The sequence below is a fragment of the Lates calcarifer genome, linkage group LG7_2 (genome assembly GCF_001640805.2).
Source record: "Lates calcarifer isolate ASB-BC8 linkage group LG7_2, TLL_Latcal_v3, whole genome shotgun sequence".
NCBI lineage: Eukaryota > Metazoa > Chordata > Actinopteri > Centropomidae > Lates > Lates calcarifer.
In genome coordinates, this window is record NC_066854.1 from 3,936,400 (window position 1) to 3,960,425 (window position 24,026).

At 42.6% G+C, this 24,026-nt stretch overlaps 1 protein-coding gene across 4 annotated transcripts in view; it reads right to left on the reverse strand.

Moving 5' to 3' along the window:
- Nucleotides 1–21,945, reverse strand: part of LOC108873032 (receptor tyrosine-protein kinase erbB-4) — a 229,823-nt gene extending 207,878 nt beyond the window's left edge. For all 4 annotated transcript variants that reach the window (XR_007809127.1, XM_018661041.2, XM_018661042.2 and 1 more), the window contains exon 1: nt 21,557–21,945. Coding sequence is in view for 3 of the 4 variants with exons in the window: in XM_018661041.2 (XP_018516557.1) it covers nt 21,557–21,620 (64 nt within the window). In the remaining variant the exon portion in view is untranslated. The remainder of the gene's footprint in view (nt 1–21,556) is intronic.
- Nucleotides 21,946–24,026: the final 2,081 nt, after the last annotated feature.

Consider the following 24,026-nt stretch of genomic DNA (forward strand, 5'->3'; position numbering starts at 1 on the left):
AAATGTCCTGGAAAATAATGTAAATGTAGATTTTGGTTGACCACACTGAGAATACCGAGGGTCTGAAAGATAACGGCATATGTGGTATAATGTTATTATCATTATGTGGTGTTAAAATTTGAAATAAATTAAAAATAACTTTGTTTTCATTACATGGCACAGTCTATTTTCTGGATTAACAGCTGCAGCACATACAGACACATCATACAAAAAATGTTTATGTGTCACATATTTCACATTTTCCAAACTTTCCTCAAGTCATGCAACCTTAAAATTAATGTACAAGTCTTTTCCCTCTTACATGACATGACACCAAAGGTCTCTTGAGCAAGGCACTGAAACTGTGGCCACTCAAACAGAGCTGCTCAGTTGACATACAAGAAGTACAAAAAGTTGTTCTTGTACCGGAGGAGCTCCCAGGTGTATCTGTAACTGCATGAACATGAGGCGAAGTGTTGCTGAAAAGAAGAATGCATGCTCAGCCAACCTGCAATATTAAAGAAAAGAAAAACATGGTCTCTCTGTTAAGGTTGAATGAGAAATAAGAACAGTGACTGTAAAGATGTGACAGCCTTTAGTGTAGCGATCTGGGCCCTGAGCGTACGCAAATCAGTCTCTCTCGAGGAAAAGAAAACAGACTTGTTTGCTTCATTTCAACCTTTTAAATGAAACTTGTGAAAAACAACTACATCCAGGGCGTTGTTTCTCAACGGGGAGCTGCTGCTCGAGAGGAGCACGATTTGGAAGCGCAGCGCAAAATGAAAGTGATGGTAATTTTCTAAAATGAGCGCCAGTCTCTAAGCGTGTTGCGTGACAACAGTGAAAGCGAACTCTCTTTCACCTCGCCTTCTTCATGTGCAGTTTATCCTGCTGTCTCCCTGCGCTACGTCTTCCCCAAACTCCCTCCCTTTCCTTCAGACGGCACATGCAGTGGATGGTCTCTAATTAATCCATAGCCGTCAGTGGGGAGCAGTTTGCTTGTTTACCCTTATTGAAATTAGCAAGGCCTGCCTCCCCAGAGACACAGCGTCAGAAGCACAATTAGCTGGCACTGGACTAATTAGGACACGGTGCTAATGGCACCTCCATGCTTGCATGGGTATGCAAGGAGCGAACACGAGAGGAAGTGAGGTGAGAGAAGATATGAGGGAGGAGAGTGGAAATGAGAGAAATTAAGGAGAAGAAGTGACATTTCTCAGCACAGATACTACCTCAGAGGAGGGTGAATGGGCACAATAAGCTCACAGCCAAGCAGCGCTTACTGTAGCTGAGCTGGTGTCCCTGTTCGCCCATCTTGGCACACACACACACACACAGCCACAAAACACCAGTGGCGGATTTGATAAGAAGCAGCCTTCCACCTTCTCACTCCTTTTCTCCAGGCTTTCTCAACACCTTGGCAGGCAGCTGGCCTCACCGCCACTACTAGCTGCCATTACACTGATTACCACCCCTGTCAATCACATGCTCCGCCCGCTCTGGGGGGAGGCCTGGATGGCCAATTAGCAAGGAGGAGCCAACCTCACAGAGGAGAAAAAGAGTACAGAGCTTTAGAGGGGAGTGAGCGGTCAACACAGGAGGAAGATGTGGGATAAGATCGCTCACACATGCTAATATTTTCATTCATTCATATTTTCATTTCAGCCAGGCAGGAACATGTATTTTCTCACTAATTCACACAGTACACACAAGGTGAAAATGAAGCGAGGAGAGCCAGACAGCACGAATTACTCTGCAGGAGTAAGAAGGTCACAGAGTAACAGTAAACAAGCTTTTCACAGTCATCATGGGCTTTGATCCCTTGTACAATATGGAGGTGGCAGCCCACAGGATTGGGGTTAACCTCATTAGAAAAAGAAGACACCATTGGCTCAGTATAGAGAAATGACAGCAGCGCCTCCAGTGAGCGTCAACAAAGAGATCGGGATAAAAATTCAACCATTTTAACCGTTCCAACATGCTCGTTTCCTTCTAACACAAAGACCCGAGATGGAGAAATAACAGACCGCAGTAAAGTTTTGAGTCGGTTCCTGAGTTTGCTCATCAAGGTAGAAAATTTCAGGATTGATCACAATGTCCGACCACCACTTCCACTGCTTTTCAACTGGTTGGGATGATAAAAGCTCCTCATCAGGTCCCAGCGAATTTCATCAGGGGGAGAAAAAAAACACACTTTCTCCTACTTTCTTCTTTCTTTCTAAACTGCTTTTCCTTCCTCTCCACTTGCGTTTTTCTCTCTTCCTCTACCGTGACTCAACACAGGGAATAGTGATTTCAGACTACAAAGGCATAAGTCTTAAGAGAAACAGAACACTCGTGGTGTAAAATAAAAAAAAGGATAAAACAGTAAATTCAAGGTCAAGGGGAGCTGTATAAATCTCCCTCTCAGTTCATGGGAGCGAAAAGAGATGATGAGAGCAGCTCGGAAACTCTTTCTCAAGACTTTCCAGGACCTGATGTGAGCCGGTCTTTTCCTCATTGCGAAGGTAGTGTAAGGACGACCAAACCCCAGTGGTAAAGCAATTAATTTCAGCTGAGAGTTCTTGCAAATGACCACAATAAACTGTAGGGAAGAAAAGACTGTATTTTGAGTGAGGCTCTTTGCCCAGTCTGTTTTCTGTCATCCTAATAATTTCTGACTTGAAATAATGGCAAAAAAACAAGGTATTTTGAATCTGACATTGTTATAACACTGTGCTCCCCCGGGTACTTTCAAAGTAGTTCAACACTAAACTCTGAAGCCGTGCACTTGGTTACACTCTAAAAGGGAACTTATGAGGAAAGAATAACCTGAAAATTCCCTGTTCTCTCAAGGTGCTTGATTTAAATAATGCAATGAACAAAAAAGGATATATTCAGCCATACTTAGTGAGCAGGGAATGCACTCACAGCACTAGAAGACAGTTTGAATAAAAGGGTTCACCAAATGGCGCACACACAGTTTCGGCTTTACAAGCTGCTGTCAAAACCTTTTAAAAGACAGTTTCTTGAAAATGCAAAAAAAAGACAGTTCTTACTGTCACTTTTTAGCCTTTTAACATTAAAACAGAAAAAAATGAGCACCTTTCCAAACCATTTAGTACCTAGATGGAAGTGAGGTGCCTCTGGACTTCATCAGAGAAAATATCTTCCTTTTTTCTTTTTATTCTTGTGGATGCTACTGGAGGAAAAATTTGCTGGACGGGTACCAATGCTGGGTTTGGCTCAAGCAGGAGCTGCAGTGTGAATGGGTACAACAGTAGCAGCCAAGCAGCAGATGGAGTCAGGCGTGAAAGACTCAGCTGCAAAATAGCAAAGAGGGGTTGAGAACGGTGGAAAAAATGCCGTGGGGACGCTGAGGAGGATGTAGAGGTCAAGGAGAAGGTGTCAGTGTCAAACATTGCTGGTCTGAGGTCAAGACTGCTCAGCTTGGATCAATACACACTTTATATAGGTGTGCACATTTAAAAAAATGCTCTGTTAAAGTATTTATTTGTAGCACTGAGGGTGTAAGTATTAGCTGTTTGCTAAACATTTGTATGTATTGAGTGTGTTTTTTATGTGAGTGTGTGTGTGTCCCAAGCGGTTTTCACAGAAGCCAGGTCTGTTCCTGTGTGAGGCTGATGAATGAGGCCTGGTAGCAGCCTGGACACTCCCATTTAACACAGCATGGAGCTACAAACTGCCACTGTAGCAGACAGTAGCAGCATGGGAATACACACACTCACACAGTGCACGCACACACACACACACACACACACACACACACACACACACACACAAAATAGGCGCTTGCATGGCTGCACCCTCAACCCCAGTCACAAAATAAGACTGTTCTGGCCAGGAAAATGACAGCATTGGTTGATTGTGAAAATGCTTAAAACAACCAAAGTTAACATTTTCCTGACAACTGACCCATTGCTGTCAAATAATGGTTGTCCTTGCTGAGTAGCATAGACAGGTGCTGTAAAAGCTCTTCTGCTCAGGTAAGTCTTCACAACACCGGCCCTATAATGTCCAATTGTTAAACACGGATAAATATGAGAATACATTAAAAGCCTGACAATATACAACCTACCCAGACACACACACACAGACTCACATGTCACTGATAAAAAGGTGTCAGAGGGAGCAACAAGGGTGACTTTGAAAGAAAACAGAAAGCGAGGCAGAAAGAGATACATTTAGCCAGAGGGAGAAAAAGTCACAATCCTCATAAATGAAACCATCACATATAAACAAAGCAGGAAATCACATTTCACATGGCATGAGGTTTAGACTGTGCTGTTCCTTTAGCTGAAATAAACAACAACATGGAGAGAAGGTGTCAGTGCTGTATTTAATTAGGAGTCAAACATGTGGTATTTAAATGGTAAATTAGCAGTGCTGTGAATTGGCCGTGTTGGTCCAAGCTGTGGCAGAGAGCACGTTTAGCAGCTCCCGGGATGTCCACACATCCAGACACACACAAATCCACACACACACAAAACCACACACCCCACTGAGCAAAGCCATAACGGCACACACTTAATTATACTCTTAATTAAGCCTGGAACTCAAAAGGCCAACAACACGCACTGTGCAGACAACTACACGGTAAGTGAAGACTGTATGTGCGTGTGTCTGTGTGCAAATTAATGGCATGCTTCTGATTAGCTGGTGTGTGTGTCCACATATGTGTCTTTGCATGTGTGTGCATGTTTGTTCCAGGGCAAATTAGTGCCCATGTTTCATTTGCTGATGTGTCAGAGTGTGTCCATTTGGGAGTCTTTCAGCAAATTAATGCCATTTCTCATCTCCTGGTACATGCAATTGTGTTTGCATTCATGAATCTATTCCTTTATGTCCCTTACTGAGGAAATTTAAAGGCCCAGTTCACCCAAAATACCCCAAATTTCTCACTTTCTCTAACGATGGCAATGTATGGCCCCTTTAAGCCATACTTTTTGTAGTATATCTGTTATATGTAGCATGTTGATGCCTGTTATTGCTTTTCATTGCACTTCCTGTCAGGTTCCATGCCATATTGCAGCATCCCTCTGTCTGTCCATCCGTCTGTCCGTCTGCCTCGTCCACACTGAACATGTGTTGTGATGCAAATGAGGCCCGCTGCCTCCACGCTACAACACCACTTTTTAATTGAACCTTTTGATCTGTGGCTAATTCCACTAATTAGCAGCACTATTTTCCCAACAGAGTGTTTTCTGCCGTGCAAGTGTGTGTATGCATTTGTGTGTCAGTCCTCCTTTTGCTAACTAACTACCCACCAAGCCAATTGCCGGCTGGCATTTAAAAGAGCCTCCAAAAACAGCAAAGCTCCATTCTTTATCTGAGGCGCAGAACAGACAGGTGCGCTGTTAAAGGTAATAACGTTACATAAAAAAAGCACAGATGCTCATTATACAGGCACACGCAGGCAAATGAGCAGTAAGTGTTTTATTCGCCAGTATAGTTTAATACGGATGTTGTACTCTCATTGCCTCTGAGTGTGGAAGCAACTGAATGAGAGCTGTTTGTGACTCTGTGCTGATATGAATGCAGCTGCAGTGTGTCATTGAATGCAGTTTATATTCTGGGTGTTAATGTGGTGATTAGTCTTAATTTGCGCCTGCATATAGCAAATTATGTGTCTGTGATATATACTGTATGTACAAACAGCCCTCAAATGCCACATGTATAAACACAACTCATAATCATTTACATAAAGGGCAGGGTGCTGGATTAGCAAACAACACAATGTAATATAAAGCTCTTGCTTTTCTGCTGACCTGTCAGGTGGATATCCAATCACTAGGCTCTTTCTTTTAAAGGACTTCTCCACTGAATATCTCCAAGTATCATCACATCTGAGCTTGAAACGTTGTAACTTGCTAATTCACAGCAGACAACTGCTGTATTCACCTCATTTACTGTGAGACCATGGAGACTCCATTGGATGCAAGAAACACTTGTCAAGCAAAATGTCAACAGACACTGCAAAATAGATAGGCCTGCTGTTGCCTCTGCATAGATCTTAAGTTTATACCAAAGCAATGATAGTTTGGAACAGAGATCAATGGCAGAGAAATGGCTTACGCTAGAGAAGTGTTGTGAAAACTCTGTTAGTATAGAGCTGAAATGATTAATCAGTTAGTTGGTGGATGTAAAATGAATTGGTCACACAACTTTTAAGCAAAAATGCCACATATTCCCTGTTTTCAGCCTCGCAAATGTAAAGATTTACTGCTTTTCTTTGTCTTTTATAGCAAAACACTGAATATATTCAGCTTTTGGATAAAACAAGCAAAAATTTCCTGATGTCTTACAGATCAAACGAATCCTCAGCTAACTGAGAAAACACTGAAACAGGCAGGGCAATAAAACTAAAACTCTTTGTCACAATTGAATTTAACTGCTGTAAATTCTCGGCTGAGTATTCCTTTTATGATGCTAGTTTCAGTTCTTTTCACATTATTAAACAAATGGCCACCTCATAAATCAGCCTTTTACAAAACGCAAAAAGAACAAGAGGCTCTTTTACTTCGACATTTGCAACGTCAAGTCAAAGCAGCGTAGGCACTCTGAGGAAAACTAAGTTTCTTCCCGTTTTCACACTCCAATGAAAGCTCTTAAAGTGCTGTCTCCACTTTGGTGAAAAGAAAAGCTTTCACTGCTGAAAAATTAACTTTGATTTCATCTGCAGAGGTCTGACTTACTGTGAGCAAACACTGCATGTCAAAATAATTAATTACTCTGTTTCCGTTCCCGAAGCAGCAATCACTTTTAAACAAGGAAGTACAGAAGTTTAAAAATGGAGGTTATCTCACTGCAGGGCCGCACTTTTACTGTGTGTTTTTCCACACTCTCATGCACACAATCCCCTGCTTCCCTCCCCACCGCTGCAGGTTCTCCGTGAATCTCCAAAGCTGTCTTGATAACTAGGGACCCCCCACCGCCTCCCTCCCCTTGATAGCCGATTACAGCAGCCCTCCCACTGATAAAACTGGGTCCTTGCATCACCTCATCATCTCTTCCTTTACAAAGCTTCGTTAGTGCTCACCTCCCTCCTCCCTTTTAACAAGATTTACTTTCAGGATGGCGATTGCTCCAGATAGAAAACTCTGACGTGCGCTCTTGTGAGAAAGGTGCTTCTTTTGCAGGAATATAAATCAGCAGGAACATGTGGAAGAAAACAAACCAAGATGGCTTTCAGGGGTGATAAAAGGCCTTCATTAAGATCAAAAGTTTACCGGTTCGGATGTGTGGCAGAAATTTAACACTCTTATAATGTTTCTCTAGAAGAGATGCCTTTGACTTGTTCCCTTTTTCCCATATGCCTTGAATGAGGGTTTATGTTGTCTCCTGTGGCATGTATATGGTTGAGGGAGCTGCCGACTTGAACTTGTTCGCGAGGGGAATGAAGGAGCACGAGTGTGGTTTCTTATATGTTTGATGTCACACAACAAAGGGCGTTCAGCCTGGAAGCGCCGCGCTGTGAAAAAAAAACAACAACACAGCACAGTTACAAACTTAGAATGCAATGTCAGCTTTCGGCACTGCTGACTTTCCCTCCTCTCTCTTTCTCTCTCATGCCAGTCAAAGAAACTTCTAGGCAGAGAAAGTGAAACAGAGAGACGCAGAAGTTGATATCCGTCAGAAGACAGGATTCAGGAAGGAGAAAAAAGAAGGAGAGGAAGAGTGAGTGACAGCTTACAGCCTGTCCATCCCATGTTAGCCTGAGCGTGACTCCATCTTCTGTCACTCCTACGAGACACACATGTACACAGCCTGAGTGTATGCACTTCGATCATTTCTCTAAACAAGTGCCAGAGCTTGATTACAATCTCAAAAGTGGCAGCAACTCTTGAGACGACAATTGATTATGTCTGTTTTCCTCATGGCACTTGAGAAATCACTTGAACGCAGCAGAGACGACTGTTTGGCGACTCATGATGCAAATCCACCGTTTATATTGTTGCCTTAAAAACGGAAACTCATCTGTGACCAACAATCAGTACACAATCAGTCATTTTAGCCACGTAATGTGATTGGTCAGAGATTCATTTACATAATTACCATAAAGCACAAACCCTTATTATTGATCAAATCTCATTGTTTTTGAATGAGTCAGAAAGCTTTTTTGCTCTACTACATTGAAAAAAAGTACACAGGCAGTTATATAAAAGCTCATACTATGTGAGGTTAGATATATTGGTTTGCCATTTTATCTGGCAGACTTTGGCCTTTTATTAAATATCAGATATCAACTAGTCAGTGTCCTCTATCACAGATATGATGGATGCTCTTCCCTAACCACAGCTGTATTAAAAAAGTCTATAAAAGCTGCAGTGCGGGTTTTTTGGACTCATTGTTGTTCTATATTAGTTTAACTGTCTATGTTTTTGTTCATTAAGGCTTCATTTAAAGGCAGGTGTGGTGGGTCACCTTGGCTGAAGGAACTGCAAAGCTATCAAGCAGAAATTCATTAGCTCAGGTTGAAATGAAGAGCTGTACGATGGTGTAAATGTTGTTTTCGAGGCTTTCCCACCCGACCTCATTGGAATTCTTTGAAAAGAAACCATCAACTGTCTAAATACAAGACATTCTTACAATTTAGATTCACTTTTACATTTTTCAACAGCTAATAAAAATCACCCATCGTCTTCACTGACACTGACATTTTCAGTTGGCGTTCGCCTAAAAGTCACGCACTGATTTTATTTTACATCAACTTTCTTTATTAACTGGAGGTTGAAGTTTCCTTTGACAAAAAGACGTCATGGATTTGAAGTAGTTATACTTCAGCCTATAGCCTATAATCAGTCTTTAAAGATGCTATATGTACGTTTTTGCTATTGCTACATAGCCAATGTTAACATTGACAGATGTTTACTTACTGTTGTGATTATAAAACAAGAAAAAACAAAAGTGCACAAAAGTATGTGGGCAGATGTGTCCACATACGTTTGGCCATAGTGTTTGTTTGCTGATAAAGTAAACATGATGTTATATTGCCTGTTATGAGCAGCATAAAGAGGAGAAATAGGATGACATTAAGTTGATAAAAGCATGTTCAGGAACAAAAAAATCAACTTTTACTTTAAGTCAGTGGCAAACTGAGATTAGAGCAGCTCAGGATAGTTAATAATAAAAGCTTAGGAGAGATTAAAGTCTATTACAGCAGTGAGCGGTACAAGGAGACTTTAGAAAAAGCTGTAATGGCGTGTGTTAGAGCCAAAATACAGGTCACTGCTCTTTTTTTTTCCACTTTACCGGGCTTTGTTTATGGAAGCGGGTGCTTCAGTCACCTGCTCCTTCCGTTCTGAACAAGACCTGCCTTAGGTTAGCCCTCCAAATGCGATCCGCACACACATATACAAGCTTGCCTGGGGCCCGCACACAAACACCTGCAAACACACACATATGCATTCACAAGCACGCTGCTCCATGCACAAGCACGCCCGAGGTATGCGCACACATGCTAATACGCACTAGTCACACACACAGACACGCACAGCTGATGCCATTTGGGAGCAGCGGCCTTGAGACACAGCGCTCTAATTAAGTAAATGAGAGAATCGGAGGGGCAGATGGTGGGAGAAGAAGAAAAGGCAAATAGCCACACTTCCTCCTCTTTCGGTCTGTGTAGCCCACAGGGCTGCAACTGTTTCCCTTCCTCTCACCTCACCTCTGCCTTTTTTCCTTACTTCTTCTGCTTGCTTGCCTTCTAATGGTAATTCACTCTGGAAGAACACACATCACGCTCGCTTTCTTCTTGTCGAGATCTCTTTGTTTCTTATCCATGCTATCTCTGTCCAACTTCCTCTCCTTCTACCTGTGTGTGCTTACTGTACGCCCATGTCACATGTCCTGCAGGTAGATAACACCTCCCCAAAAGGAAATGAAAACTCTCTGTAAGCAGGGGAATGAAATATGGCTGCTTGTGTGAGTGTCCGTGTATCTAATATGTTCCTGTGTAGGACAAACTGCCTATCTTTCCCCTTCTCCTTTTTCATGTCAGTGTTTTTTTTTTCTCTGCTGCTTAGTCTGACAGCGTGAGTCTGAAGGTGTGTGTGCATATTCTGTCTGGCACTACAACATCTCTCTCTCTCACCGTCTTATCTTCACTTAAAAGAAAGAAAAGTGTTTTTGCACCAGCTCTCTGCTTGCTGGCTCAGTCAAACCATGACATTTAGTATGAGTGAGGTAACTGGGATAGAATCTCTCGCCTGTGCTCTGGGAATTCGGATGGCTTTGTTATCTTTTGTTTTTCATCCGTTAAAAGCTATAATCTATACCATTGTAATGAAATCAAACCCCATTTTTGATTGTCTGCATATTTCAGCAGCAGTCATTCAAGGTACTAACATTCTATGATTACCTCTCTATATACTAGTTTTAACTGGCACAGAGTGTTTTTTACCATTAAGAAGTCACAAGATCGTACTTTTTGCATTCACAAAATGTGACAACAGTCATTTTCTGTATCTTTTGTCATCAGCTGTGGCTGTTGCCATATCAACGAGGACTGAAATCTTAAGGATGATAACTTAAGGTTTTGTTTGCTCATTTTCTACTCTCTAGAGACGATCAGTGTGGTAAAAAGTGACCTAGAAAGACAATAAATAACATACATCTCTCTGTGTTCTACAACTGACTGATGACTGATCTTATTTTTTACCTAATTGGATTTACAGAGGTCCCTCGACTGGAAAAAACCTCCTAAAGCAAACCATAATCCGGCACAAAAAGCTATGACAGACCACAACAATGAGTTTTGTGAGTGAACCTGTTTGTATGCCCCACTGCCCAGCGGTTGAAACATGATTTTCAAGGGAGTGAAAGGCTTTTGAGAATTTCATTTTCGAGCGGAACACGGGCTCACAGAGGGCAGCAGCGTGACGGTATGAAGCGGCGTCTGAAAACGCCGGTGAGAGCACGTGTGTTTCGACTCTATCTGACCCTGTATTTATCTCGGCCTTTCTAAATGTCTCTCTGTCTGTCTCTCATACTCTGTCTCTTCTTCTCTCAGGATTTTCTCACAGTGCTTATCTGCAGAAAAACACATGAATACATGTAGCCACTCTGGAATTCACTGCACTTGAAATGAACCAGGAATGAAGCAACATTGAGAGATTTCAAATATTTCAATATCAGTTTGTTGTTTTTTGAATAAGTTCACTTTTTGCACTATTTAACCAAAACCATATTTTTTTCCTAACCTCAACCAAGAGCTTTGAATAGCCCCAAAGTAACCCTAAAATGCTAATCATGGAGCTGGGTATTGAGCACTAAAATTTTCAGCACTGAGCATCAAAAAGCTACAAGCACCAAATGTCTGGTCATTTTTTCTCTTTTTTAAGATATGTGTTTGCCTTTATTGTGTAGCAGACAGTGTAGGGGCAGACAGGACACAAGGGGAAAGTGAGAGAGGAGTACAGCACATAACAACCTGCAAGGTCCTCGACTGGAATTAAACAAGGGACACTGGATTTATTTGGTATCTGCTTTAACCATTCAGCTATCAATCTGTAATCTTTTTCACTTATTCTCTGACTCTTTGATGCTTAGAAATCCTGATTTAAATCATAATTCAGCAGGTTCAGACTGTATTTTCAAAGTTATTCTGTGTTTAGATAAAAAATTAATTTAACTCTTTTTTTGAAAAATTCCTCTCCTTTGAAATGAAGGAAAAGTTTTTGTAGAAACACCTCTTTCTATTTTCCAAAGAACTCGGTTTTCGTTTTGGTATAATTATTCTAACTACAGTCGAATGCCTCAGTCGCCAGGAGCAGATATTTTTGGGAAAAATAAACAAACTATGTTGACAGTGAATATTTTGTAGATATGTTCAGTATGAACATTTTGTTTTGGCAGCGAACAGTTTGTAGTTATGTGTATAATCCAGTTGGCAATGTGTTGTGAAAATAAACAAATGCACGCACACACACCATCCTCTCCTTCTCTACAGGTACAACCAAACATGCGGCCCCATTAGCATTATCCATGGAGACAATACAATACAAGGTTGTGTGTGTGTGTGTGTGTGTGTGCGTGCGTGTGTGATAGTGCATCCCACCGATGCAAATATAGATCCTGACACACTTCACAATCACACAATAGATGCTGCAAGCACACAACTGCAAACCTTGGTGCGCACACACACACACACACACACAGTGAGGGCCTGTGTGGCTCAGGCTGATTAATTGCAGCGTTCAGCAGTGCTGATAGCTGTACTCCTCAGAGACAACACACTGTCTCTCTCACTCCACCTTAACCTCTGCTGGACACACACACACACATATACTGTAACTACACACACACTCGCACACACACACACACTTCATCCCGTCCTTTCTCAGCTGAAATTAGACCACATCTCTTTCTTTCTCTCTTTGTCTCTGTCTCCTATCTTGCAAATGACCCCCCCATCAGCTCGCTTTCACCTTGCCAAGAGCGATAGTGTTTTTGCCGCGGAGCAACCGGTTAAGGTACGACACAGGGGAACACTCAGGTGTGTGTGTTTGCGAGTGCACCTGAGTGTGTGTTTTTGCCTCTCAGCTGCAGACGAATTAATGAACCGACACACAAAACCATAGAAATGCGCAAACAGATTCTTTTAAGTGTACTCTTTCCAGAGCTCTCTCATCTTCCTCACTGCTGAAGGCGACTGACCTTCACACACACACACACACACACACACACACACACACACACACACACAGCTACAGCAAAGGCTGGCCAAGGTTTTCTCCTCTGCTAGTTTTATGTACCTTTAAACCAGACGAAGGAGCAGCCATATTTCTGCTGGACTGCAAGGTGACTTCAGAGAGACAAAAAAGGGGGGGATAGGAGGGGGGTAATGAGAATAAGAAGAACAAGTGTCAGTAGAGAAAGAGTCTCCACCTCTGGTCAAGGTTTTGTTCCCCACCGACCGACCCACAATCCCTCACTATCACCCTCCTATCTCTTTCCATTGTCTTCCCCTCATCCTCTCGTGCTCGCTTCTTATCTATCCTTAGAGACTTTCCATCTCTTTTACCTCCACTTTGTCTCACTTTGTCTTCCCTCTCTCTCTAACGCACACTCCCCTCAACACACACACACACACACATACACCTCCACCTTTTCTCTCCCTCTCTCTCTTTCTATTCCCTCCCTCCCCAGTCAGCTGTCACGGCTGCCACTTTCTCGCGCCCACTCATTTATTACAGGTCACCATCGCAGGAGGGGCCCTTTAAAAAGGACAACGTGCCCCATCTGAACACACACAAACACAACTTGAATCTCATACAGTATGCATGGATTTGCAAATACTGTACATAAATGTATGCAAACATGTAATGGGTCCTCACACACACAAAATTTATACATACAAGTAAACAGACAGAGAAAGCTTTCTAATGGTACATTAAACTATACACACGCAGTGACAACAAACAGGTCCTTCCAGATACTTGAATCAAATAACTACAGAGGCACCTTATAGACTCTACTCAGAGCAGAATAAAAAGGTTATTGAAACCTGTACAACTCCAGGTAGCCCACAGCCAGACACATTCCTAAGATCCTGAAAGACTCCTTGACTCATTCTTACTCTAATCTGAACTGGCTTCATGTTCATACTATCAGTAAGTTCTTAAAACTGCCACAGTTTTTATATATTGACACATTTTACTCCAAAATTACACAAAGAAATGAAAATTTGTTTTGTTTTGTATTTTACATAAGCCATTGAAAATTCTGTATTTTGGGGGGCCACTGTAAACACAGAAAAAAATCCTACTGGAACTAACAAATTTCAAGACTTACAAGAACAAATTCACATACATGTGCACACACACAACACACTTGTCCACAGCAGTCTGCTTTCAGATAGTTTGTCCTTGACAAAAAAACCCAGCATGTGTCCATGTTCCGAACACAATTTTAATCCTGTAGAATTAGCTGAACATGAATCTGAAACATGGAGAGCGATGCTCCTGTGGATCTGAGCTTGTGTCCCTTAAAACACAGCAGCAACAGATCACTGATATTACATTTTAATCCTTGTAAACGACGCCTTTCTCTGCCACGACGACAACTGGAAAAATACAATAATCTCTTGTTTTCTTTTGTTGCAGGCAAATATTCAGAAAAAGAATTAAAGCAGAGAGAGTTTGGCAGAAATAGCCTCATAGACACAAAGGCGCACATGCCCAAGCATACAGAGTATCAATCACACACACACACACACACACACATTCATGCACACACACAGAGTGATACACACTCACACAGTGCCAGACAGATTAAGGCCCTGATTAAGGCGGGTGTCGCATAAAAGTCTTGGAACAGTAAATATCCTTAATTTGTAGTGTAATTAAACAGATTAGCTGTCGTGAATATCTTAACAGGGATTAGCTCACACACAATACACCAGGCGGGCTTGACTGCACACACACACACACACACACACACACACACAGAGAGAGAAAGGGAGAGAGAGAGTAAGCTAATGAAAAAATCCAAAATAACTGTGCTGTTAACTACCGTAAGATGTAACTGTGAGACAAACAAGCCAGTGTGTGTGTGTAAAGGTGTGTGTGGTAACATTATGAGAGAGAGAGAGAGAGAATGCAACGGCAGTAGAGAAACAAATATACAAGTCGTGGTTGACTTGCCAGATCGACACGAGCACAGATGAGGGATTAGAGACTAGTGATCATTTTTCCTTTTTACAGACTTTCATTAAAACGTAAGCCTTTGTCAAGGTTACAGGGCAAGAAAGAAAAAAAATTCTATTGTGATTCTAATGCCCTCTATTGTGCTGCACTGAGAGCCAGAACAGAAAGCAAGGGAAGCAAGTGAAAGAAGGCAAAGGAACTAAAAGAAAAAGCCCAGACTTGCTGTGAAAGACGGAGTCGATGGCACTTGATCCTGCTTCGCCAAAGAAGTGCTGCCAATCAAGGGAAGCTGAACACTGTCCCACTTCCTGTGTTGGCCCCGTGCCTGAGCACAGCACTGCAAATGTAAATCTAGAGCCAAGACTTGGATCCACAAGCACAAATACACAAACGGATGCATATGCACACAGACATATATTAGGTCTGCATATAACAAGGCGGATAATGTACTCGCTCCCCACAAGAATTTTATGGAAAGAGCAACACATTTTGCAGCTAAAGAGCCAAATATTATATTATAGTATGAATATCAGATTCACATTCACTAGATGACTCTGAATAAATAGTAATGCTGCCCCATGTCTGCTGGATATGTAAACAGGCAATCGCTATCTAGCACTTTAGCCAAAACTATTTTTTAAAGTATTATAATACGTCACTGTTGTGTTTATGGCGCATTGTGCTGCCCCCAAGTGGCCAAAAATCTATTTATCCAGGTTTTTCTGTGCTATATGTTAATTTTTGCTATTGTTACATAGCCAACATTAGCATTAACACTGGTTTACTTACATAGAGCTTTAGTCATCATTGCATTTACAAGACAAGAGGTTAGAATACATCCTCTAGGCAGCGCTACTTCCTCATCCCCTCATGTTGGACCAAAGGCAGACTGGAGGCTAAAGTGACAATATGAGAGGGGACAAGCCAGAGCTAACTGGTTATTAACCACTATTCTCCTAGACTGTTCAGTAAACAGCTGTAAATGCTAACGTTGATATCAAAATCTTACATATAGCTTCTTTAAGTACCACTATATATTCAAAACACAGATTTAATAATAATCTAATCGGTGCAGTTGTCAGGTCAGCACCTTGCTGTACCATGAAATGACTTTATTCACTTCATTTGAACACTGTATTACTTCAATATACTATATTTATTGTATTGTCCTCATTTCAGTTAATCTCTATTCTCAGATTTCTCACTCTAAATCACAGTTTACTTAATAGAGGTAAACAACCACTTAATTTCTTAACGAGATTAATATTATGCCTCTGGCAACTTTCTATATTTGTTCTTTTTTATGGTATTCTGAGCAGACAAAAATTTGCATATAGGTAACGATGGTCAATACACCCCTTGATCCACATGGATGAAGATTTCCATTCATCTCAAACTAACCCAGACTCTAATATATACAATGAATCAAAGTCTGGACATAAACCCAGCATCTAAACCTCCCCTCAAGGGGTTGAAAGCATAAATTCAGAGGTACACACACAGAGAAACAAATACATGCATGTAAGCATGTAAATGACAGTTTGAGTGGTGTATGAAGGAGCCACCGACAGCATGTTGTCCATGAAACAAATTGGGTGTCGTAATTAAAGGGAGGAAAAAATGAGCTATTTTCCATTCTCCCCATGTGCTTAGTGACAGCCCTACACACACAGCTAATGAAAGACAGAGGGAGAAGTGTGTGTGTGTGTGTGTGTGCATACATGTGTGAGTACACGAGTGAGTAAGAGAGAGAGGGAGGGAGGAAGGAGAGGAAATAAAAAGCTGTTAAAAGGAGGAAAGAAAAGCAGAGGAAGTGAAAGACAGATGAAACAGAGCAGGGAAATAAAACAGAAGCACAATGAGAGATGTTAATGGATAAGGACGGGAGGGAGACACAGTGTGTGAGGGACACAGACGCAGAGATAAGGAAACAGATAGAGAAAAGGGAAAGAGATGACAAATATGTGAGAGTGTAAGAGGCAGGGAGCTAATGAAATAAAATTCAAAGTAAAAGAAAGGTTCCTATATGAGAGGAGAAACTGAAGTGGTGTGAGGCAGCTCACACTGCTGGGCAGGAACTGTGTGTGTATGTGTGTGTGTGTGTGTGTGTGTGTAGGAAGCCCCTCTGACGCAGGATGGAGGCATTTGTCTCTGAGTGGAATTACAAGTGGCGGGCCGAACAAACCCTCCAGTGGTCCAGAAGAAACAGAAGAGGAAACAAAAAAGATTCCTCTGTCTTTCCTGTTCTTTCTTTTCCTGGGCAATGCAGCCTGTGTGTATGTGTGTGTGTGTGTGAATAAGAGAGAAAGAACTCAGAACAACACAACACAAGACTTGTACTTAAAGCAAACAGGCATAAAGCTGCCTCGCACATAAAAACCACTAAACAAGGCTTCCGCTGCCCTCTTCACCTTAATGAACTTACATGACTGGGAGTGTGTGTGTGTGCAGAGAAAAAGACTGAATAAGCATGCAAAAAGAAAATGAAAGAGTGTGGGTAGATACACGAGTGTTTACAGTACATCCCTGTGCATGGGTGTAGTGTGTTTTCTGTGTGTGAGTGAGATCTCAGTCCTCCTGAAAGGGGACATCTGTGCCAGGCTTCCAGCCTCTGACTGGCCAATCTAACTCACACTAGGAGTTGGCACCGGACGCCTCGGCACAACTAAAGCCAACCCTGCTCATCATTAGGCAGCAAAGGCATGGAAGGGGGGTTCAAAAGTCTGCCCAGCCAAACATAGCCAGAGCGACAGAGAGGGAGCAAGAAGCTTCAGGATGATTACAGAGGCCAATAAAGCCGCTATTTTGCATCCAAGTCTTGGAAGTTTTCCTTCCCATGCTGTGCAGTTGTGATTCTGCATGTAAATATTTGGGTGGTTTGCAAACTCGAGGAACAGAAGCCCCTCTGTATGGGCGGCAGGCAAACAAAATGTCAAGCAAACAGGCTCATGACGTTGCCACATCGCTTTCGAATGCCTGGGAAGAGAAAAGCAGGAGACAAAATGACGCTTTTTCCCCCCCGGAGAGAACAGCATCATCTTTGTTTTCGGCCCGTGCAGATAATAATCCAAGCGCTGATTCAGACCGCGAGTACCATGAGAGGTAGTGTACTGCTGTCTCAGGCCTCTGAGAAGCGTTCCATCACCCCCACGCGTCACATAGTCATTTGTGAGGCTTCCCTTTGAGCCCGCTGAGACTGTCCAGCTATGACAGAGGAAGCAAATAACAGCCCACACCTCAATGTCACCCTCACTGCACTGGAATTATTCTTCTGTGCAAATGGACATATTTTACTCCCCCTTTCTTTCTGTCTCCGTCTCTTTCGCCAGAAGACACCGACAAATGCACAGGAACCATACAGATCTCCATCAGCTCATCAGAAGCCATCACAGCATATTTGACTAACATCCAGCAAAAAGCCTGGCACGGGTTAAGCCTGGCAGATATCAAGTTATGATAGCAATGTTGACTCATTTAGAGCAAGATTGAATTCCTTCACCCCCCTCATCTCTCATGCTGTCAAATAAAGGGCTCGCGGTCTAGACTGATGCTATCAAAAAAAGCTTAATTAGCTTGTAATAAATTCTCATTTCCGCCAGTCTTCTACAAAGCCTCGGCCAGCTCCGCGGCACCGTGTGTGCCAGCTGACGGACGCCCAGTAATTTGATACTGGCATTCAGCGGGTTCCCTTCCCACCGCTTCCCCCCTCTCCCTCCCTCTGCCTTCTCCCCCGGCCATTTCACAGGAGAGCACGTCTTTAAATGTCACCCAAATACACACACACACACACACACGTGCGAATGCGGCATTTGTCATACACACTCAAGAGCCAGGGCGATTAAAATGTTTGTTTCACCAAGGAGACCAGCAGAGGGGTGATGAAATAATCAGTATGAGCCTCATTTAAAGGTGCAAAAGGTGGGAATGTTTCTGTGAGAACTGTCCTTCCTAACCTAAATTTAAAAAAAAAAGAGAGAGAGGAAGAGGATCCCATCCTCACAAGTTAAATACCAGAGATTCTCCCTGTCGAGCTCGACGGAAAAGCCAGTTGTTCAAGGGGAACACCACCTTTGATATGGCATTTTAGTGTAAGTTCACCAGACACTGGAAGCATCACCTCCAACCAGAGGTGCAAACTGGAAAACGTGACTTACAAACATTAGGAAGCTAAAGAAAGCTGGATTTGGCCGAGGATGACCCCGCACAGGTACGAAGGTTTCTTTGTTGACCTCAGAAACTGTGGAACTCAAGGTTCACTTGCTTGTTTTTTTTTACAGAGCTTTCACATGCAAATCAGGAATTTAGGACTGAGGAATGTGCAGTTTCACAACTCAAAAATGTCATACCTCTTGCTGCCATTTGCAGCCAAATAGAAGATTAGTTGATCATTTGACTGCATCATCTTTGGCTGTGAGAAACAGCACGTCTGCTGGACAAAATGATCAACTGAGAAAATAATTGTCCAGTTAATCAATAATGGCAAAAATAAAACCCCACAATCCCACTGAATGCAGCACAATCAATAAGTCACAGATATCAGCTGACTTCCTTAAGATCTGTGTTGGGATTTCTTCATGACTGAACCAGCCTGGCAAGTCCAAGACGGATGAGAAAACTAATCAGCCTTGATCTTAATTTAAGCTTCATCTACTAATAAAGGCTTGAACGCATTGATAGGGCCAATCCTGACCTCTGAATCAGTTTGTTGTTTATTTTCAATTAAAATGAAGATTAATATGACTCTGAAGGCCGTGCCTCTGCACACGCAGCCGGAAACCCTCGCACTGCCAACAGTCGGTCAGAATAGAGCACAACATCAATCAAGTCGCTCATGGTGTGAACACCTCCATGCTTGGCACACATGTGTTCGTACTGTACATCATGCAAACACACACATATGCACGCACACACAGCTCAGCGGACTAGCTGACTGGCAGGAATGCTGCAGACATTTGTCTCGCAGCGGGAGCAGACAGACAGATTCAATCACCATGTTAAACACCACTGAAGTGAACATCTCTAGCCTTCAGCCTGATATAACTTTACATGTGATTGATATAAGGTGCTGGGCATGATTTTTCATAACTACATCAGGGAGATTAAGTGGAGAGAGAAACAAAAGAGTGGACAGATAGGGTCACACAAACATCTCTTCAGTATACACCCACTAACACCCACACACAATGAACTTCCCAAGAGGCATAGCTCAGATTCTTGGACAGAATTTGCATCACAAATATCTCAGATGGGAGTGTATGCATGGAGAATAAATGAGGCAGCAAGGGTTCCGCTTTTCTTCTCCATTCATCCCGCCTGTCACCTATCCATCCGTGCATCCATCCACTCCTGTTTAATAGGCAGAATTCTGCGCCTTCCATCCAAGATTCACACAAGAGCCAGCGGGAGCGTGTGTGTGTGTGTGTTTATGTGTGTCCAGCTCTGCCCAAGAACCACAAACCACCAGAAGATCGAGCCAAACCTCGACCCCGTCCTTGGAGGAAGCGTCCTAGAATCCCATTTGTATCTTTGCGAGAGGTTTGGGCGATGGCCAAATTCACCTCTGAACATCAATCCACAAACTCTCCTGTGCTCCTGAGTGTGTGTCTGCCTCTCTCTCTGTGTGTGTGTGTTTTTCCCCCAGACCTCGCCACACCAAATCTTGATTATATCAATTTAGAGGGCAGAGTCTGTGGAAGTGCAACTCACAGTCTGATATTATTCCAGAAGAAGATATTACACCAAACTCTAAACCAAACAGAATACTAGAGCACATTAGAGCCATTATTGATCAGTGAGCCTGTGAACAAAAGCTGATTGAAAAAGTTCAACAGCACAATTTCTCAACTTCAAGAGCCTGGGATAATTATCCATTAAGATAAATAAAGAGGGAGATTTGATTGATTTGCTGCTTCATGAACAAAATATCACACAGCGAGCAGTGAAACCTCCAAATGTTGCATGTTGCAGGAGCAAATTCTACAGAAATACTATCAACAAATATCCTACAGGGATGCCAGAGGGGGAAACCAGCGCTGACACAGAAATAAAAATGTCATTAACTTCAATATGAATTAGCTATTGAGTGCCACGGACGCATTAGAAGCCTTTATAGAAATATTGCAGGAACATTAAAGTGATATTCGTCCAGGGACTGACACCACAGGGGTCCTAATGATGAAAGCGAGATGTTTTCCCGCTGCCTGTATAGCCCTCAGTATATCTGCTGCATCTAAATTATTCAAAGAGAGTAAGGGATTTAAAAAAAAAACAGTGCCACTGGTGCAACCGAGCTCAATTCATATAAATTAACGCAAATAGCCGCAGTCATCTGTCCATCAGTGCCCGCTTAAGGGAAGTTAAACGCAACATGATGCCGCATTCATTCATATTTAGGAGACAATATGAAGCGGCAGAGAGCAGGGATCGACTCAGCTGCGCTTACAGGAGAGAATCGCTTTCTTACAGTGGATTTTAAAAAGATATCTGATGCTAGATTTTCCTCTTCAGCGAAACACTGATCGAATCAGGCACTGAGAGTGAAGCTCGAAAATGTGGTCATGCACGCCTCAGATGAGCGTAAAGTCCAAATAAAGGGTCAAAAAGGGAGATACAAGGGGCAGTTTGGAGAGGTTTTTACGCAGAGGCTGCCGAATCTAACAGCTCACTGCAAATCAGCATCAGCGTGGCTGGATGTGAAGTTGTGTCAAGTTTGTATCAGTGATGTGGCGCTAACAACAACTGTGATGTCCCTTCGTTATCAATCAGCAAACAAGTACTTGAACGCATCACTCTTCAGTCAACACGTAAAGGTTTAGGACAGACTGGGAAGGCTGGGTGTTTGGGTGAACGGACCCTCACTTTCAACCCGTGCCTTTCAAGTCTGACCTGACCGAGAACCCAGGCGCTGAGACGCGCATCCAAGCACTCACCTGACTGCGCTGCACTCGATCGGATCACCACCAAAGTGACGAGGACGCAAGCTGGAAACTTCATCTTTGAGAAAAAAAGGGGGGGGGGGACTGCTCAGTCTTGTTAACTCCCGTAACTCACATGTCCAATTAAGATATCCTCGTTGTTCAGGCGCTCACACACAAAAATAAACAACCAAAAAAGGAGGAGAAAAACCTCGGAGTCTTCTTGGCTTTATTGGACAATTGGCACAGTTTCCGTGCGCACCCGGACCCGGCGCCGTGGAGAGCTTTTTACGCACCGCGCGTTTGTTGTGTTTGTTTATCGGTTCCCAGGCCACTGTTTAGGTCGGTTTCCACCGCGGATACTCTGAGCCATTTACTCCTCACACTGCCATAGCGCCGGTGGCTTGGGGGGAGGAGGGCGGGGGGGGTGGGGGGGGTTGGAGCGTGTGTGTTTGTGTGTGTGTGTTGGGATGAGGGGTGTGTGTGGGGGGGGTGCTGCTCTGAACACGCCTCTTTGGTGTGACTGACACCTCCTTCAGCCTATTAAATCGGCAATCCAAAAGATTTGGAGCGTTTTTTTTGGAAATCCTCCCACCTCACTTATCACCTCTCCTGATTGGCTATTAGGCCTCATTGCTGCTGTCAATACACCTGTCAGGAGCAGATTTTGTTTTGGTTTTTCGCTGGGTGGAGTGGAGTCCAAATGATAACCTCCTGTGTTTCTAGAAACGACTCAGAAATGGTTTTTTATGATCATATAATGATCATAATTTGAGGTCATATTTCATTCGTTGCTACACAGCCTATTGATTACAATGACAAAGCAATATATCGATACTTTAGAGAGATAAACTCTAGAATGAAAGACACCATAAATGACAATGATTTCAGTTCTTTTTACAGACTTACAGTAACATTGGGAAAGTTTCCTGCGGGGACAGCAGGGTCAGCCTCTGCTCATATCCACCTTAAAACCCACAGCCTGTAAACTTTGATGATGCCAGCCTAAATGGGCCGCAATGAACACGAGCGGCTCCAGCAATATACTATTTTCAGGGCCGCTCATTTTTACAAGCCTGTGTGTACCCTACCCCTCCTCTGCTGCTCGGTGTGTGGACGGATGTGAAAAGTTAGGAAACGAGCTGGCAAATCAGCGAGGACAAAAGGATATTGATTTGTGATGCATGTAAAGCGAAAACTCGGGCATAACTGGCTCTATTACAGAATGACTCCACAGCCCCGGAGCGGAATCATCCCATATATATCCCCACAAAGCCAAACAGAAGGTTCATTTAGTGTCCTCTGCTGCCCTCTAGGGGATATTTGCGAGAATTACTCAAATTCGAGCCTTTTTCTCTGCAGCTCGCATGAATCTTAAAGATTTCTGGGATATGAAAATAACATTTGGGCCTGTATTATGTTCACAACCATAGATATTCAACCAAAAGGCCACAGGATCAAATTAAAAACCCTTTTATCATCACCCTGGTACAGAGAGCTGAGGTAAGGGATCATCCCAGGTGTAGATCATGAGATTTGTGGCAAGCAGTCAAAAGCAACGTGGCAAATTATTTAAGTCTGATTGTCTTACAACATCTTAAATTTCTAATTCATGGTGAAGTAATTCATAAATCTTTACTGAGTAGGGCCTTTCCCAGTCTCCCTATACTCCAGTCATTTTTACAGTCCCTTAACAGAATACAAGGGTTTAACAATCAGCAGAGTGTGCATTGATTGAAACTCTTTTATGTCTCATTAGATTGAAGGTATCTCATGCTGAAACCCAAGAAAAGCTGAACTTTTTGGACATAAACTCCTGTTTCTCAGTCCCACACACTTTATAAAAGCACTTATTTGAGTTACGGGGTCTCTCTCTCTCACACACACATCAGTGGAGACAGCCACACTGGGTGGCAGCACAATGCAGAGCAGCCCGGAGAATACTAATGAACACTCTCTCTGTTCCTGTGCAAAAAAATAATAAATAAAATCTGCAGATAAAACATTCAATTAGTGACATTACAGAGCTGCGTGAGATTTGTGCTGATATGAGTGTGACGTGAAAATGGGAATCTGTCTTTGTGTTCTGACATGGGTCCACTGTGTGAGTCCACCATGGGGTTCTGATTTGGGAGGTATCATAATGCCTCACAATGAAAGCAGTGCACAAAGTAATCCATTACAAGTAATAAATAAGTGATGAATGCATGACTCATAGGCATTTAACTAAAAACGTAAAATGAGACTAATGATATGTTATCTTACAGTAGACCTCTGCACTCATAAAAGTGCATATTAAAGAGAACCACATTCAAATTATACATTATAAAATGTGATCATTGTCTATTTAAAGGACTATTATGCACAAAATAGGAGGTCTGTGTACAATGTGGTGCCTGTTTTAGATGCTGTGGTATTCAAACAGTGAAAAAACTGATAGATAAATAAAAGGCATTTCTACAGGGACTCAGTGTTTGAATTTATA